Consider the following 19954-nt stretch of genomic DNA (forward strand, 5'->3'; position numbering starts at 1 on the left):
GCTTAAGGGTAAAATGAATATATGATTAAGTTTTTTTGGTAAATACTGTGACTGTATGTAGAAGTTAGTGTTTTTCAGAGGGTGCCAGATTCTGGAACGTGTCCCCCTGTGCATCCTTAATGGATCGTCCTAAGGCCTGGAAATGGCTTTTCGTAGAGTTTTGCACCTAGGCCGTGGAATGGACCACATGGATCTTTTAAGTCCGTTATTAGAATATTATGTTGCACGAAAGGGGGATAGTATCAAACATTTACCTCACTGCTTGAACATTACTGCCGTGCTCTACTTGCGATGAAGTGTCCCTCAAAGTGTCACAAATAATGTATAGAAATGTCACACATAAGTACGCTGAAAATAGAGAAATGTCACGCATAAACAAACTGAAAACTTGCTAGCTAAGACATAGACATCATTTAAAAGTTACCAGGGGTAACAACTGCTACCCCTGAATTGTCCCTTGTTACACCTACAAGCGAACCAGTGCATGAAGCACAGGAGTCAATGTAAAACTCATGTAAACCAGTGTTTGCTCTTCACTCACCAGCGTGATTGGCAAATAAAAACAGATATTATGCAGAGAGCATACCACAAATATGTTCATTTATATTGTGCACACAAATTGTTATGTATTGCTTAGAAAATAGTATAGTCTTTATACATAGCATAGACGTTAATTTACAAAGATGCTGGGGCTCCGGCTCATAAGTGACATCACACACCCTCTGACGTCAATGACATCATATGGCATTCGACCCTGAATCTCAGTGTGTGATGCCATAAGACCTTGCTCGTGATAACATCACAATAATTGGCATCATTAAATTGTAGTGCCAAGCCCAATGAAAGAATATATATCACAGGATGAGACACAAAAAAAAGAAAAAGATTAAAAAATAATAATCAGGCCTACAACAGGTACTAATTTGTATGGACCCTACACTGCATATCAACTATGCCATTGGCTTTATTTAATCCTTATGTTTGGTAATACGTTTTGATTTATGATCACTCATAAGAAACTGTCACACTTGTAGAGCACAGAGATGTGGTTTCTGTTCAAACACATAATTTATCATGAATGCACAATGAAGAAACATAGAAACGTTCAATAATGTTCATTTTTTTAGTTTATGTATATTTTGTACACTAAAGAGTGCACACTGTACTTCTGAATTTTTTGATTTACCAGATTGAAAGTGTAACCTTTCAGTGGAAGCTGCAAAAACTAAATAAGTAGATAGTTGAGAATGAATGTGCTTTATAAGCAGCTTTGTTAGTGCCTGTCAAGAGCGAGATCAGTCAATTAATGTTCACATTCAAGGGTGGCTTTTTAAGCAGGGGCACAATCATAGCATGTTTCCACAATGAGGGAACAGTGGCCTGCACGATGGACCTTTTCAACAGATTAATCCAAAATGGTGAAGAAATTTCACTCGCCCTATTTTAAAATCCAAAAATGCATCAGGTCGATAGGCAACCTGGATTTAATGGTGGTCAAGAGCGCCTCAAAATGTACATTGACACGTAGACTGAAAGAAGAGAGTGTTGTCAGATTGCAGTGGATATACCTTCCTTCACAGGACTGTCAAAGGGGGCATAAATATCAGCTACCTCCTTAAAGCAAAAATAAGCAAATTCATTGCACTAGGCTTGAGAAAGAGAAGGCTTTGGCATCAGGTAACCAGGGTCAATCATAAAATGTAAGGGTTTGGAAACTTTCTTTATAAGAGCTGTGGGCGCTGGTAATTTTTCCACCTTAAAAGGTTGCAGAGGCATCAAAGCAAGCCTTATGATACATTATGAAGGCTTCTTTCTCTTCCAGGGGATACTCAATAATAGTCATAAGCTCTGAATAATCTCCACCTATGAGCGGGAACCCGGAACATATAACAAAATACATATATATGTGTAAATATATAATAAGAGTACATAGTACTAAACAAATTATACACATATACATGTATATACTAATAATATGCAGCCCAACCATAACCTATAGGCTAATAAAGCCATAATTACATATTTTCTGCAGAATGAAAATAAACCATAGAAAACAATGCAAGAAAAAGGCAGGAGCCTAAAATGCATTCCACAGACAGAAAAACCTTTTATTTTCATCAAAGAAACTGTAATAAAAGGCAATTAGCCTATGTAGGCTGCATAAGAAATAACATCCCTGTACAGAAAATCAGACTGGCACCTCGCCTTTAAGGCCTCAGAGAATCTGAACACTTTGCCTTTAAGGCCTCCAGGGGGAACTGAGGAGAGGAGTTGGCCTAACGGCTAGGGCGCTCGACCTCGGACCTGGGGATCTGGGTTCGAGTCTCGGTAACGACGCCAAAACTTCCTGTGATTCTGGGTAAATCACTTAATCTCCCCGTGCCTAAAATGAAAGTAACTGGAAACGTAAAAAATGTAACGTAAATGGAAAAATATGTAAAGCGCTCTGATACCTGATTCGGTTTGGGTCTAGTTCGCGCTATATAAAACTCTGCAAAAAAAAAAGAACTCTGCTCCCATCCTGCCCCAAAGGTGACAGTTAGGTCAGTTCTTTTTTCCGGCTTGTTCTGTGAGGAACCTGGAACTTGAGCTCTGCTGAATTTGATTGTTTTTCAGTCAGAATTTGTTTTTTTCCTGTCTTATTTGACAGTATTTGTTGCTGGTGGTAATATTCTACTTTTTCTGACTAATTCTTCTAGAATTTTTTGGCCAGTTATGCCACCTTTATTCTACAAATGTCCTTCCTGTGGGAAGAAGATGTCAAAAACAGATCCTCATTCTGTTTGTGTGGTTTGTCTACCTTCCACACACGATGTGGAAAAATGTTATCATTGCCTCAAGCTTTCCAGATGAACTTTAAAAGAAAGAGAGAAGATTCGACTTTTGGGACTTCTGGAGAGGGAAAGGCAGCATGAAAAGGGGGCAAGAAGTGAGTTATCATCTGGAAGACTTCCCTCTTTGTCAAAACGTCGAAGGGCTGCTTCTCCTGAAGGTAAAAGCAAGAAGAAACGACATCAGGAAGCGTCGACGTCGAAAAAAGTGAGTTCGATGTCGAGACCAGTGGAAAGAAATACATCAACGTCGAGGTTATCGCCGATAAGGCACAAGTCGGCATCGAAGCAGAGGTCGAGGTCGCCGTCGAGAAGCTTGTCGACGTCGAGGCGTTTGGTGTTGATTGCTGTGAGGACGACGTCGAGTGTGAGACGATCGACGTCGAGAAAGAAAGGGAGGTCGACGTCGAGAGGAAGAGTGAGATCGACGTCGAGAGGAAGAGCGAGATCGACGTCGAGACATGCTTCGGGCTCGAGGTTTGACAGGGCTCTGTCGACGTCGAAGAAGCAAACGACGTCGAGGAAGTCGACGTCGAGGTCTCTGCCACCTGCCTCACGGTCGGCGTCGAGACACTCTGGATCGGTCTCTCGGACCTCTCATAGGTCTTTGTCGAGGTCGGGGTCGGCGTCGAGGGCTTTGGCTGACCCTCCAAGGTCTACGCCAAAAGACCTGATGTCGAGGACATCTGTGGACAGGTCTTCAGTAATCAGAGCCTCTCCGCATAAAGAATCCTATATTGTGGCACATTCTGGCTCGACGTCGAGGAATTCAACGTCAAGGGACAGGCAATTGGTTCCCAGAGAGACTCCTTCAAGACCTCCGCAGTCCATTCGGAGTTCTTCAGCATCTTCTTCCTCCGTGGGAATTCAGATTGTGCAGGTTATCCTGGAGGGCTCTCCGGTGCGTAGAACAACATCCTGTGAACATGTCTCCTAGATGGCTGGAAAGCAAACGCCATTGGAAGATGCAGCCAGGACCTAATGACAGGCCTCTTACTTTGGCAGCTTCAAGGACACCGGCTGGTGTTTCTCCAAGAAGATCTAGATCTCCGGTGCGGAGGCGTTCGCATTCTAGGGAGAGCAGTAGGTCTCATCGGTCTCCTAATCCTAGGAGCAGGCATAGATCTCCTGCCTCTTCCTCTTCATCGAGATCGTCTTACAGGGACTATTCGCCCACGATCTCATCAACACCACCTTCCAGGATATCTCCAGTGGATGATCTGGGAACTTTCAATGAGGTATTATGCCGTGGGGTTAGCAAATTCAATATAACGATGGCAGTGCCTCCTGTGAAGTCTTCTGTCATCTTTGAAACGCTACATCATAAGTCGTCTGCTAGACCTCGTCTTCCGTTGGTGCCTGGTTTGTTGGAACCGGCAATGAAGACCTTCTTGACGCCAGCTACGGTGGGCTCCGGACCTTCAAGAATTGCAAAAAAGTATAAAGCACCGGATCAGGATCCGCTTTTCCTGCATACAGATCCACCTCCTGATTCTCTAATAGTGGCGGCGGCCAGGAAGGCCCACTCGGCTACATCTGCCTCATCTGCTCCACCAGACAAAGACAGTAAAACATGGACTCCTTGGGGCGGAGGATGTGTAACACAGCTGGATCAGTCATGAGTGGCCAGTGCTGCGGCTTTGCTGGGTCGCTGTGATCGTCTCTTATGGGACTCTGGGGCACATGCATCAATATTGCATTTTGCGATTCCTTAATTGCGAAAAATAAGGAATCGCAATTAAGGAATTGCAAACTGCAATGCATCAAGAAATCTCTATAAAAATTGTGATTTCTTAAAATTCCTTAATTGCGATTCTCTAATTGAGAATCGCAATTAAGGAATACCTCCCCATCCATTCCTATGGGCCTAGAGGCCCATAGGAATGAATGGAAAGACATTCTTAATTTGCAATTCACCATTAGAAATTCGCAAATTAAGAATGCAATTTCAAGGGTGCAGGGGTTTCCAAAGGACACCCTGTTGCCCCCCTGAAATCTGCTTAGAAGTACATTTTGCACACTCACATGCCCCAAAGGCATGTGTGTGTGTAAAATGGAACTTTGAAAAATGCACTTTAGTGCATTTTTCAAAGTTTTCGCAAATTACCATGAAGGTCAACTTCATGGTAATTTGCTCCCCTTATTTGCGAATTCGCACATTTTTAGAGTTTGATGCATTGCATTTAAGGAATCTCAATTTGAGATTCCTTAAATGCAATCGCAATTTAAGAAATCGCAATTTTGCGATTTGTTAAATTGCGAAAATTACAAAAATGTTAATGTATCCCAAACATGGAAATTGCATTCGCAAACGGCCGAATTTTGCGATTCGCACCATTTGCGAATTTCCTTTGATGCATGTGCCCCTCTATGTCCAGAAGGATTTCCTTGAGATTGTGGGAGAAGGTGGTTTGGTTGCAAACCAGAGTATAAGTGCGGCGACTGATTCTGCGGATCTTGCAGCGCATGGGTATGCCCACGGCATATGCTCCATGAGGTCGGCATGGCTGCGCCTCACGGGCCTTAAGCCAGATGCCCAAAGGAAAATAGGTAATCTGCCATTCAATGGGTCAACCTTATTTGGATCTCATGCGGATGATGAGATGGCCAAAATGAAAGCGGAGCTTGATACTCTAAAGGCGGTTGGCCTAGAGAAGAAGAAGGAGTTCCGACGTCGTTTTCGCCCCTACGACAAGAGGTTGTTTCAACAACGTGGGCAAACATCCAACTGGTCGTCGCAAAACCAGGGGCAGTCTCAGCAGAGGTCGCAGTTTCAACAGCGCAGGCCTGGGCGAGGCAGAGGAGGAAATAGACAGCATTATTTCTGACATCGGGGGAATCGTATGGCCATTCATTTATGAATAGGAGGAAGGGATCTCCATCTCATTGTTCCTTACCTTAGAACTGACTTATTTCCCTGGACAAAAGGAGGGAGACCACTATTGAAATATGTGAACTTTCTGTACAATAAGCCTCGTCCCCCATGCCGTTTTTAGCAATCTGGGAGAAACCGACTGATTTATTCAAATACCCAGCTATATATTCTTCATCCTACTTTGGATTACTGAATAGATCCTTACGTGGACACTGAAAGGACTTTCATCGCGACCTGTTTTGTTTGACTGAGTATTGCCTTATGAAACGGATTCTGAATTTTAGGTCCCCTGATATTTGTTGTATCTGAAGTGGTCCTGAGGAAGGTGGTGTCTACTACACGCATCCCACCGAAACGCGCGTTGACCCAGTGCCGAGTCTCGAATTTTTCTTTCTGTTTGAGACCCGAGTTGTTGATAGGAGAGACAATTCTTTCCTGTCCTTAAACCTCTATCATTGACAGATATTGTATGTTAGTAGTTGTATGGGAGTGAATGTTTTTGTATGAGTGGATTGGTTTTTTAGTATGCAATCAAGAGGACTTTAATTAGTATTGTTTTGTATTTACACATTTTAGTATCTTAGTTATAAAAGAAATGTACTAAAGATTATATGCATTTATGATGAAATCTGTTTTGTAACATATAAAAAATGAATCCATAAAATGAAAAAAGTATTTTTTATAATCCCCAAAAAAAGATGACATGTTAAAAAATTAAAAACTTGAGATAATTATCCTTTGTCACTGGTATCTCTTTAAAATAAGAGTCGTTGGTCAATGAGGGAAATGTTGTGATATTTATATGTTTTGTTTGCCCCTCTTTTCCCTGACCTAAAAGTATCATAGAGGGGGTCCCGTTACTTTTGCTGGGAAATAGACAGCAGTCCTCTGCGGCGAAACAACCTCAGAAGTAATGAGAAAGAACTTCCTCCACAGCTGTGGTCCACTCCGGTAGGAGGAAGCATTGCTCTATACTTGGACGAGTGGAGAATATTGACAAAGGACAGATGGGTCATCGGCATAGTCCAAAATGGTTATCTCCTCAAATTCAAATCACCTCCTCCGGCCATACGTTCAAAGAGAGTTTTTCATCAAAGTCAAAAGCTCCTACAAAAAGAAGTAAACATCCTTTTGTGCAAAAAAGTCATAGATGATGTTCCTCTTTCACAGAGAAACCAAGGTCTGTACTCCCGCTTCTTCTTGGTGAGAAAGAAAGGTCCCAATGCAGAATTCAGACCTATACTGGGTCCTCAATGAGAAAGTCGCAAACAGTATTTTTCATGCATGGGGAATTCCAGATATTGACCTGTTCGCAGACGCGGGAAACGCAAAATGCCCCGTCTTCGCGTCCAGGTTTCCGCAGGTCGGATCTCAAGGGAATGCCCTTTTGATAGACTGGTGTCATAACTTACTGTACGCTTTTCCTCCAACCCCATTGATACCAACAGTAATCAACAGGATGTACAAACCAAGTCCATGATGATTCTGATTGCCCCCGAGTGGCCACGCCAATGGTGGTTTCCAGATATCCTTCAGTTGTCGGAAGTGCCACACAGGAGGTTGCAGTGTCGCCCGGATCTTCTGTCCAAACAGAAGGGGAGAGTGTTCCACCCCAACCTGTCTACCCTATGCCTGGGAGCATGGCTCCTGAAGTCATCCAGTATGGACACTTGCAATTGAATCCCGAGTGTATGCATATCCTTAAGGAGGTGAAGCGACCTTCTACAAGGAAATCATATGGTTTTAAATGGAAACGATTTTTTCTGTGGTTTGAGAAAAATGGCCTTGATCCTATACATGGTCAAGAACAGGTGATTCTGCCTTATTTGTTACATTTGGCGAGGTCTGGTCTTCAGTTTAGCTCTATTAAAGTCCATCTTGCAGCGATCACGACCTACAGGAAATCGCCTTCTCAGACTTCCTTTTTTAGGATGCCTGTAGTGAAAGATTTTCTGGAAGGTTTACGAAAGGTGTATCCACGAGTCAGGTCCCCTTCTCCACCTTGGGAGCTTAATGTGGTATTAACTAAGTTAATGGGTGCTCCTTTTGAACCTATACATAAGGCCTCCTTGCAGCACTTAACTTGGAAGGTAGCGTTCCTTGTAGCCATTACTTATGCTCGGAGAGTGAGCGAGATCCAGGCTCTGTGTTGCAAGGAACCTTTCATTGTGTTCCATGCTAATAGACTGGTACTCAGGACACATCCTGCCTTTTTACCCAAGGTAGTGTCAGATTTTCACATTAATCAGACTATAACCTTGCCGACTTTTTTCCCAAATTTTACCAATCCTCCTGAAAGAGCTCAACACTCTTTAGATCTTAAGAGAGTTCTTAAGTTTTATCTGGACAGAACAAAGACTTTGAGACACTCAGACCGTTTGTTCATTAACTATGGTCCTATTAATACGGGCTCTGCGGCTTCAAGGAGGTCCATATCTAGATGGATTGTGTCTTGCATTCTCCTAGCGTATCAGTTGTCAAACAGATCTTTGTCAGGAAGACCGAAGGCTCATTCAACAAGAGGGAAAGCTTCCACTACAGCTCTCCTTAGAAATGTTTCTATGGCAGAAATCTGTAAGGCAGCTACATGGCGTTCAGTTCATACCTTTACTCGCCATTACTGTCTTGATTCAGACACACAGGCAGATGCTCAGGTTGGGCAGGCATCGTTCAGGAATTTATTTGCTAATTCTAGCTAAGATATGTGTGTTACAGCTGTTGTTATTTCCTGTTTTTCTTCCTCACTCACTTCTTAGTGGGTATGAGCTTGCTATTCTATTCAGTGCTTATGACTATTAATGAATATCCCCTGGAAGAGAAGGATTAGTTACTTACCTGTAATCCTAGTTCTCTTCCAGGGGTATACTCATTAAAGTCATAAGCACTCTCCCGCCTCCCAGGGCGAGCAGTAGCATTATGGCTTAACATGTGTGTTTTGATATGATATATGAAGATACCTGCAGGTTTTACTGTACCGTACAAAAGAACTGACCCAACTGTCACCTGTGGGGCATGATGGGAGCAGAGTTCCCCCTGGAGGCCCTAAATGCAAAGTGTTATGATTCTCTGAGGCCTTAAAGGCGAAGTGCCAGTCTGATTTTCTGTACAGGGATGGTATTTCTTAGGCAGCCTACATAGGCTAATTGCCTTTTATTACAGTTTCTTTGATGAAAATAAAAGGTTTTTCTGTCTATGGAATGCATTTTAGGCTCCTGCCTTTTTCTTGCATTGTTTTCTATGGTTTATTTTCATTCTGCAGAAAATATGCAATTATGGCTTTATTAGCCTATAGGTTATGGTTGGGCTGCATATTATTAGTGTATACATGTATATGTGTATAATTTGTTTAGTACTATGTACTCTTATTATATATTTACACATATATATGTATTTTGTTATATGTTCCGGGTTCCCGCTCATGGTCGGAGATTATTCAGTGCTTATGACTTTAATGAGTATACCCCTGGAAGAGAACTAGGATTACAGGTAAGTAATTAATCCATATAGTCTATCCTCACCATTGTAATGTTTGCGCTAGCCACGCTCCAAGCACTTACAACTCTCCTGCTAAGAGCTTCTGATTAAACCATGGAGCAGGCAGATGTGCCTTGCTCTTTGTGGCCATAACCAGGGGTAAAAGGTCATCTAAATCGTCATAACCTACTGGCCAACTTGCCTTACGCAGTTGTCATTGGAACCTTATAACACAGGAAAATTGTCAAGGGAAGGCTACAGAAGGCAATAGGCTCAATCTTAGACCAGAGTCTGAATATTTTACCAGGAGCCTTGCTCAGGGCAGCTGCAGTCAAGCCAGACATTACTGCCAGAAAGGCAAAATCATCCATCCAAGTTAAAGCAATAGGGGGATCAACAGTGAGAGAGGAGAGGGTGGACAAGATAGGGTCTAAAATATGGCCATGGGAAACCAAGGGATATCTTACTAGTTGCTTTACCTCAAGAGCATTTAAATCTCCAGGTTGGGAGCAGCTATGCAGTTGGGGGTCATCAAAAGGAATGTTGAGATCACACAGATTATTAAAATTAGCATATTTTAAAACAAACGGAGAAAGAGCCTCTGCTAACATTGATCACCACCTGATAAGATTGTCCAGGCGAACGATATATAAGGGAGCCAGAGAACGCAAAATTGTTAGAAATGCTTATCGAAAAAATTAATGTCTTCACTGTCAGGGATAGAGAGATTCTTAAAGAGGCAAATATGCTTAGATTTAAGAATGATCGTTAACCCGCCTCTCTTTTTGTCCATAAAATCAAAATTATATATGCCATAGCTGTCAGCGAGAGCCATAGCAATATCAGGCGTGGAATGCTCGATTAGCCACATTCCTGTTAAAAAGATGGCATCAAGTTTACAATCAGCTATAAGGTTAAACGCACTAAATTGTGTTTAGCGAGTGAAAGAAAATTCAAGCTGAGAAATCGGAATAGCTATTTCCTAAGTGGTGTAGATTAAGCAGCAGCTCGATGGCCGTGCTCTGCGCTTTCAGTAGTAAGGAGAAACGGCTGAGTAGCAGTGCATCTAAAACAGGTTGTGGATTGAGAGTCAGGGTCCCTGTTCCTGTTCTGGTAGGGATGAGCGCATACATGCTTGCGGCTTGCCTTTGAGGGCCAAAGTTGCTCCAAAGACACACTCACTGCACTCGTTCACGCATTGTACCTATTTTTATAGGGAATGGACCTGGTGCAGAGAGGAAAGACTAGAGCATAACTCAGAGATAGAACCTTAACAACAGCACCGCCAAGATGGCCGAATCCCACACCTGATCTCAAAACAACACAGGACAGGAAGTTGGATGTCACCACAATACAAAAGTGATGTCTTCAAAATCGGCCTGCCCATGGCTGATGCCTAACCAAACACTGAGGAAGACTAAGATAAAGTTAACATAATCAAATCTGGATGTAACCAGAGCATGCACAACTGTCTTTCACAGTGAGACAGGTAAGATGTTCGAAAACCTCTTTAAAGAGCATAACAAAGAAAATCAGATGCCAGCATTGAACAATATATGGGTGTGAAAGGATAACTCAGCATTAAATATGACACCCAAATTATATGCTGTGCTAGCGGGGCAAGGGGAATCTCCCAGTTCCTTAAGCCACCAATCAGGTGACCAGATGGATTCAGGTAACCAAAGATCAAAATCTCTGTTTTGTCAGAGTTTAATTTCAAACAACAGTTTTTCATCCTTTGTACAACCTGAGGGAGGCATAGCTAAAGACTTCCTGGGAAAGGGCAGGATTTTTATTAACGGATAACATCAGCTGTGTATTGTCAGCATACAAGTCCACCATAAGGCAATAGGACTGAACAATTATAGCTAAAGGGGTCATGTAGAGTTACATTGGGCTTACTGAAGAGCCCTGGGGCACTCCATTATTTTGCTCTTTAGAATTTGACCTAAAGGGAGAGATCGTCATTGATTTGGCTTATTTTAGAAAAGAAAGATTTTATTCAGCTGAGGACACATCAACTTGCAACACTATGTTGAATGCTGCGGGTAAGTCCAACAGCACCAGAGCAGCAGTGTGACCTGTTTCTGAATATAAAAGTCTACCTGTGTCTTCCTGATAAATATGTGATTTTTTTTCATGCTTCATTGTGGGTGGTTTTATCTGAAAAGTGGTAATTCTTTTCCCTATTCTTTCCACTGATTTTCACTTGCTTCTTTCTTTCTGCAAAGGCCTTTGAGAACAATGGGGCCAACATAAAGCGGCGACCTGAAGCTTTTACTTTAGGGGGGCTAAGTTCTTAAGGGCCGATAAGAGCCAGCTAATAAACAGTTATCATTATACTAAAAAAAGATCTACAGTGACAGGGAAGATGCGAATAAAGCTTTAATAAGGGACTGTTCAAAATTTTTCTGCAAGCCTGATATGGTTTAAAATAAAAAAAACGCATGTGTACTGCTGTGTGAGTCACATAAGTGACAAACTGATTTAAGTTAAAATCGAGAAAAGCATCAAATTTAATTTAAAATCGAGAAGAGCATCAGTCAGTCCGGGGACCTGTGAATAATTTTGGTCTTTGCTATGGAGGTAAAAATCCACTAACAGTAAAATTAGAATACTGAACACAGTAATGCTCTGTGTAAATGAATCAGTGGACTCCAGTGAGATACATTGGGGCAGTCAGCGGTAAGTCTAACCCTTTCGTTGCTAGGTCTTTTCCGCCACCTGGGCTAAGCCTTTTTTTGGGCTATTTAGGGTAGTTCGAGCTTAGGACCCTGCAACTTTTTGCCCACATAAGGTATCCACGCCAAATTTGCGTCCTTTTCTTCCAACCTCATGGGGATTTTAAAGGTACCCTGGGTTTGTGGTTTCACCTGGAGGGGATCCAGGAATTAGCCAAAATACAGCTAAATGATTCTTTTTTTTTAAGTGGGGGAAAAATGCTGCAGAAGAAAATGTCAGTTTTTTTCCTACATATGGTATCAACAATGGGTTTGTGCTGCTGAAATCCCCATCTTCCAAGCTTTCAGGAACAGGCAGACTTTTATCAGAAAACCAAACATTTGTACACAGTTTTGGCATTTCACTGGGGCATAGACTATTTTTGCTACTTTTTGTGCTTTCAACCTCCTTCCAGTTAGTGGTAAAAATGGGTGTGAAAGGAATATTAGATCCAAAAAAGCTATACATTTCTGAAAAGTAGACACAATTCATAACTCAGCAAGGGGTCATTTGTGTAGATCCTTCATGTTTTTTTTATTGAAATTAACTGCTAAAAATAAGAAAAACAGAAAATGAGTTGGAAAAAAAACAGCCATTCATGCCAACGTTTTCACCTGTAACATCTTCAACGTATGACAGATGTTTGTAAGCAATATACCGTTACATACGCAGCACCTTCTGGTTGTGGGTATATATAGGACTTGTAGGTTCACCATGAACCCGATGAACCCAGATCCAGTAACTGAGCTGCGTCTTACAATGTTTTTTCACTGTGTACTGGCTATATGTAGCAATTGCTCATCTCCGAAATTGTGGGTACCCATACTAGCATGTGAATTATATGAAATTTTTCAAAGTGACTTCTTTTTTACACATTGCACACCACATATTTACGGTAAAAACGGAGCCTTTTTTTTTGCAAAGTGCCTAGCTGAACTCTAGCTTTGCCGGCACCTAGGTAAACCTAGCAAACCTATACATTTTTGAAAACTAGACACCAAGGGGATTTCTGGAGGATGTGACTTGTGTGGCTCTCATCAGACTCTGTTACCCAGAATCCCATACAATCCTCAAACATTATCTAAAAAAACACATTTTCCTCACATTTCTGTGATGGAAAGTTCTAGAATCTGCGTGGAACAACGAAATTCCACCCACCCAGCATTCCCCAAAGTCTTACGATAAAAATGGTACCTCACTTGTGTGGTTAGGCCAAGTGCTCACAACAGGAAACGGCCAAAATGCAACGTGGGCACACCACATTTTCACAGTGAAAACTGCCCCTTTTATTTCCAAAGTGCCTACTTGTGGATTTTGAACCCTAGCTCTGCTGGCATCTAGGGAAACCTAGCAAATCTATACATTTTTGAAAACTAGACACCCAGAGGAACCCGGGAGGGGGTGACTTGTGTAGCTCCCACCAGGTTCTGTTACCCAGAATCTCTTGTAAACCTCAGACTTTGTCACAAAAAACACATATCCTCACATATCTGTGATGGAAAGTTCTGGAATCTGCGTGGATCCACAAAATGTAACCCATCCAGCATTCCCGAAAGTCTTCCAATAAAAATGGTACCTCACTTGTGTGAGTAGGCCTAGTGCCCGTGACAGGAAATGGTGCAAAATGCAACATGGAAACACCACAGTTTTACATTGAAAACTGACCATTTTATTCAAAGTGCATAGCTGTGGATTTTGAACCCTAGCTTTGCCGGCAGCTAGGGAAACCTAGCAAACCTATAGGTTTTTTAAAAACTTGACACCCAGGGGAATGCTGGAGCGAGTGACCTATGTCCCAGGTCCTGTTACCCAGAATCCCTTGCAAACCTCAAACTTTGTTGAAAGAACTTATTTTCCTCCAATTTCTGTGATAGTTCTGGAATCTGCGGGGATCCACATATTTTCACCCACCTCAAATCCCCCAAAAAGTCTCCCGTTAAAAGTGGTACCTCACTTGTGTGGGTAGGCCTACTGCCCGCAACAGGAAATGGCCCAAAACGCAACGTGGGCACCACATTGTTACTGTGCCCCTCAAATCAAGCTACCCTGGCTGAAGAGGGGTGAAAGCCCGAAACCGGTCCTAGGATGCTTGTTTCCGGTCTAGGGAGGACCTGGCTTGGCAGTTCGGGCTGGACTGTTCCCCTGAGGCACAGGGTCAAGACTGATTTGCCTATGGCCAGGTCTAAACTGGGGTGGCATGGTGAGCAAAAGAATGATGGATTTAACCCAGATCTCTTGACTGAGGGTGAATGTTTTGATTTGTTCTGCATTCCGTCCATCAATTGTGTGTCTCGACAGGCAAGGGCCCAAAACATATTGTGGAGACATCAAAATTACCCATCACAAGACAACCCGTTTTTGCGAGGGGGCACCTTGGTTTTTGGCCTCTGGCTCGCCAGCCATCTAGGGATACCTACCAAACCCACACATTTCTAAAAACTAGACACACTGGGAGAGTCCATGGAGATATGGCTTGCGTGCATCCCCCAATGTTTTCCAACCCAGAAACCCCACAAACCTCAAATGTAGCAGAATTTTATCTTTTTTCAACAGATTTTTGTGTTGGATCAGTTAAATTTGAGGTTTGCAGGGGATTCTGGGTAGAAAAACGTTGAGGAATCCACGCAAACCATACCTACCTGGACTCCCCAGGGTGTCTAGTTTACAGTAATGTGTGAGCTTGGTAGGTTTGCCTCAATGGCCGCCGAGCCCGGGCCCAAAAACCCAGGTGGCCCTCCTTTCAAACCAAGGTCGTTTTGTGATAGGCAATTTTAATGTCTCCACAATACATTTTGGGCCCTTGCCTGTCAAAGGTACTTGGCCCACCCACACGAGTGAGGTACCATTTATATCGGGAGACCTGGGAGAACGCTGGGTGGTAGGAAATTTGTGTCAGCCCGGTGATCCCATAACTTTCCCACACAGAAATTAGAGGAAAATGTGACTTTTTAAGTAAATTTGATGTTTGTGGGGTATTCTGGGTAAGAAAACGCTGGGGGATCCATGCCAGCCACACTACCAGCCAAGAGGCAGTACATGCACACCACCATCCACACACACCACCAGCCAAGTGTCATCCACGCACACCGCCAGCCAAGCACCATCCACACACACCACCAGCCAAGCGCCATCCATGAACAGCGCCAGACAAGCACCAGCCAAGTACACCGTCAGCTAAATGCAATCAATGCACACAGTCAGCCAAGCAATATCCACGCACACTACCAGCCACTCACTCCGCCAGCCAAGCGCCATCCCCGCACACTGCCAGCCAACCAGGGCCGACCTGGGAACAGCAACCAGCCCTGGCAGATTGCTGCTCGACCGGCCTGTGCTAGCAAAAAGCACCCCTCCAGCTTTTGTTACTGGGGATCAAAATTACATCACTGCTGCATAACAGGCCCCCAGTGACAAAACTGCCCCCCACGGCCAGAAAACCAGCGCACACCCCTCCGGCCCACGGGGAAACGCCCTGGGCCAGCTACGGCCAGTCCTGCAGCCAAAAACCATCCATGCACAGAGCCAGCCAAGCACCAGTCCACATAAACCACCAGCCAAGCGCCAGGTCCACACACACCGCCAGCAAAATGCCAGTCAAAGGTCAGTACACGCAGACCATCAGCCAAACTTCAGTTTATACACGCACAAACTCACCCTGGTTTCCAGTGGTTTTCTGCCCCCGCTTGGGTGCAGATGAGAATAAAAATATCACTGAAACAGCCAAAAGAGGTGCCTAAAAAAAGGAGCGACCCTTGCCTATGGGGCTTCTCACTGGCATGTCCATAAACATATCCCTGGTGCCTTTCTGCCCCCATGTAGTGGGCAGGTAAGGGGCTATTGTCCCGATCTGCCTTCTGGGGAGGCAAAAAGCCTTTTTTGGTGGTGAGGGCATTAGCATGCCCATTCTCGGCACGTCCCACCCCAACTTATAAAAAAAAAAAACAATCCCAGGGAGCCTAGTGTGCTTTCTGCCCCCCGTAGGGTAGATCAAGGGGTATTGCCCCATCTGCCTCCTTGGGTGGGGCAGAAAGACTGTGGGATTCCCTGGTGCCTAGTGTGCTTTCTGCCCCCTACTCCTGCAACCCACTGGTCTTGCTGACAGAAGCTCCCAGACCATCACTCCTTTCTGCTGACTCTAAATTGCAAAGATATTGGCTTGACTAGAATGGGGGGAATATGCAAGCAGAGACTGGTGGAAACAGGTCTCAGAGCCAGAAGTATTCAAAATGCAATCTTTACAGCAAACTTGCTTTAAGCATGTGACAGAACCCCCCAGTGGCAAGATTTCTCATTTATCAGTGTCAGACATCCCACATCAGTGGATACCAAGAAAGATATCTGAGACCCTGGGCTAGGACCGCTGCCTGCCAACTTCCCTTTGCCAGGTTCACGAAAGGTAGTGGGCTCCTTTCCTCTAAGTGGTTCAGGACAGCTTCTTCTAGCAGAGAGACATTGTACATCCTGTTAATAGAAGCTATCTTGAACTCCTTTGTGGGAAGTAACACACTGACTGCTTGACAAGGGTACTGGAGATTTCTGTGTACACATGCATTGCTGCTGTAGTGAAGCTTTGGGACCATGCTTTTTCTGCAGTGTGCCTAGGAGCGAAGCAACTAACTTCTTGAATTTGGGAGAGGTGTGGTGCAGCGGCCAGGACAGCTCACTCCGGAGCGCAGGGCTCACGGGTTGATGCCAGCGGCATCTCAGCTCAGCACCATGTGACTCTGGGCAATAGCTCACTTAATTTCTCCAATGGCCCCCAGCACCTTGAGACCATTAGGGCTGAGTAGTTTGCACTAGCATAGTGTACCCCGATCTCTCCTACCCATTCCACAGAGCTTGGCAGAAAGTAACTACAAGGAAAGACAGAATCAACTGAGAAGCACCTTGCCAAATTTGCACAAGGAAAACATGGCAAAGATATTTAGCACTTTGACCACCTAGGAGAAACATTTGTCACAGTGAAGTACTAAAAGAAAATTATGACCACATTTGGGTGGTTCCACCCTCAACAAGATCACCACTGTGAACCAGGGTGGGCTCATTCTTCCACAGAATTACATATTTTTTTTAGAGAAAAGTAATTGCTAGTAAAAAAAAATACTGCACAATGTTTAATTCTATGATGTGTTTTTTTCATTCAGAGAGTCCTATGAGAATTTTACTGGACAACTATTTACTTGGCAAGCTTTGCAGTGCAGTGCTTTTCAGATTTTAACTTTGCACCCGACCAATGACATGAGTGACCCATGAAAGAATATACTCTAGAACATTACGACCTTCCTCCCATCTTTTATTGTCGTTCCTAATGTCTTTGTGCTAAATATTGGCATTAGGTTCTATGATGGTAGCTTTGAAGTCTACATGCTAGATTTATTACGTTTTGTATGTAACGCTCTTCTTGAAATTCACTTTTTGCAATTTCTTTCTTCTCCATATGGTATGTAATAATCCCTCTCAAATTCGTTATTCTAAATGTTTCCCATCTTTGGGTCTGTCGCTACCTCTCTGAAAGCCTATGTTTATCCAGGCAATTCCTCTGGTCTGTAACTTCACCTTTCAAAGTATTCACCTGTATCCTTCCAGTCATCGGTTCTAACTTTATCTCCAAGCTGTTGTTTTTCTGGATCTTTCTTTTCAACCGTGGTGCTCCCTCTGAAAGTCTTTTTCTTCATGATCTTATTTTATTGCTGTGTCATTAGATCAATATTTTCTATTCCCTGGCATCCCACCTGAAATTCGCTGTTATTTTCTCCTCTAGTTCTGGATCATTCCAGCCTTCGGCGCCCGACTGCGGTTTGATAATAACTTGGAAGTGAAGTTCTACGGAATGACCATGTGGGTTCTCATCAACAACATCTGCCTCCCTTTTGGGATCTTCTACCGGATGCATGCTGCTGCCTGCATGGTGGAACTCTGCCTGCAACCCTGAGCGAGCTCAGTCTCCTCTCCTTCGAGCTCTGCCACCGATCCTGTGAAAGCTTTGACTCGTAACCTGTAATGTTAATAGTATTTATATTCCCATACACTTTGCCTCCTAAAAGGAGAGAGCTCTGCCTTCTAGAGTGAGATATAGCTGTCTCTTCCATGTGTCCTACCTTAGATAGCACTGCTGTCGACAAACAATTCTATTACCTTAGGTTTCAGTTTGTGCTGTATATCATTTTTAATAAAATAAAAAAAATAAAAAATATCTTGAGATCTGTCTTCTTAAAATGAGGAATTACCGACAGTACCAGAGAAGCAGCTAGCAGCACTGCCTAGAGGACTAAGAATGAGGAATTACCACTCGGATTGGAAAAACAGCTGCAGCTCTGTCTAGAAGACTAGAATGAGGAATTCCCACTGGGACCGGAGAAAAAGCTGCAGCATGTCTAGCGGAATAAGGATGAGGAATTACCACTGGGACCAGAGAAGCAGCTGGCAGCACTGGCTAGAGGACTATGAATGAGGAATTACCACTGGGAACAGAGACGCAGTTGCAGCACTGCCTAGAGCACTACGAAAGGGGAATTAGCACTGTGGACAGAGACACAGCTGCAACATTTGTGAACAGAAAGTAAACAAGATTTACAGCCCTGTTTACAGAAAGGGAGCAACAGAGCTCCGAGCGAGTGAAACATAATTAATGCTAAAAACGAATTATTGGGTGAAAGGGTGCTAGCGAGTAAAGTCAAATTTCTAACATTCTAAGTTTGTAAATGCTCAGCTCAATCTTCAGTTACTCAGACACTGTAGATCATAAGTAAAGCTCAGGTGCAAAGGGGAGAACACAGAGAAACGGTCGGTGGGAGGGGAAATCAGGAACAGCTGCTCGCATTTGCAATATTTCCAGAACACGAGGCAGGCACCATCGGAGGGAACGACAGATCAAAAGGAGGGACAAATGGGCACAATTTTCTGATCAAAAATAACGAATTTAGAAAGGCACCCAGAACAACCAATGAAAAGCAATGAGCCAGCTTGAAGCCCATGTAGTGAATGCCTCGCAGAGGAGCGCATGCGCGCTGCTAGGCTCAACCTAAAAATTACCCACACCAGACAAGCAAACAAAACAATGGATACACTATTACATTATTCTTTGACAGTTATTGTTTAGGCTAGGGTACCCCAATTATTAAGTGGCTCTGATATAGAGACAGTATGTAAAAGATTGTTCATAGAAGGGAGTTTGATTATCGTTTAGTTTTAAATGTTTTCACTTTTTGGTGCCAACACGTTCTACATTTTTCTTGTACACTGGGCTTTGTCACAGTAGTTTAGCCTCTCCATGCAGCCATCTCAAAACTGGTACTGTCTTTTGGATATTAGGTATTTGTAAAAAGAAAAGCTTGTGCTGTGAAATAGAATGGTTTTTTTTACCATTTGATTAGTGGGCCAGGGATTTTTTTTCAAGGCAGTTTAGGTTGCCAAATAATAAACAAGAGTGAAAAATGTCCTAGCTAATGTAACGGAAAGAATCAATTCTATTAAAGACTCGGAGGCGAGGATTAGGCCTTCTTTCTACATTTTATTCCACAGCAGCAAGAAGGTAACAACAAAAAAACTACTTTTCCCATGAACCACAGGGAAAATGTAGAAACAGAAACAATCATGATAACAACCAATCATGAGCCAAGACCAAGTCCAATCAGGGGCAGCCAGCCCAATATAGTCCTTCTCTATGGTCCACTCTTCCTCTTTCTGAGCGCGACGATAGCTGATCTGCACTCTTCAGACATCTTGTCTGTAGAGAACAGGACATGTTACCCAATGGACACCAACTCTATGACGCACCAGTTAAAGCAACATCAAACAACAAGGTAAAAACACATTGTGGGGAGGGGTCTCCTCACAGAGCCAATGGGCGGGATAATCCTCGCCTCCGAGTCCTTAATATAATTGAAACTTTCCGTTACGTTAGCTAGGAAATTTTTCATTCTATGTCAGGATTGGAGGCGAGGATTATGCTTGTTTAAAGCTTGCCCACAACCAGTTGCGCCATATTCAGCACTGGTTTGAAGTAAAACCTCTTAAAGGTAGAGTCCGAAGACCAATCTGCCGCATTAAGGAT

At 43.4% G+C, this 19954-nt stretch overlaps 1 protein-coding gene across 2 annotated transcripts in view; it reads left to right on the top strand.

Moving 5' to 3' along the window:
* Positions 1 to 19954, top strand: part of LOC144767333 (proton channel OTOP2-like) — a 319185-nt gene that overhangs the window by 286573 nt on the left and 12658 nt on the right. The window contains exon 6 of one of the 2 annotated variants that reach the window (XM_078650815.1): positions 17663 to 18051. The exons of the other annotated variant lie outside the window; for it this stretch is intronic. Coding sequence (XP_078506941.1) covers positions 17663 to 17833 — 171 coding nt within the window. The 3' untranslated portion in view covers positions 17834 to 18051. Of the gene's footprint in view, positions 1 to 17662; positions 18052 to 19954 lie in introns of those variants that run through there. 2 annotated transcript variants of the gene reach the window in all.

The sequence above is a fragment of the Lissotriton helveticus genome, chromosome 7 (assembly GCF_964261635.1).
Source record: "Lissotriton helveticus chromosome 7, aLisHel1.1, whole genome shotgun sequence".
In the NCBI taxonomy this organism is placed as follows: domain Eukaryota; kingdom Metazoa; phylum Chordata; class Amphibia; order Caudata; family Salamandridae; genus Lissotriton; species Lissotriton helveticus.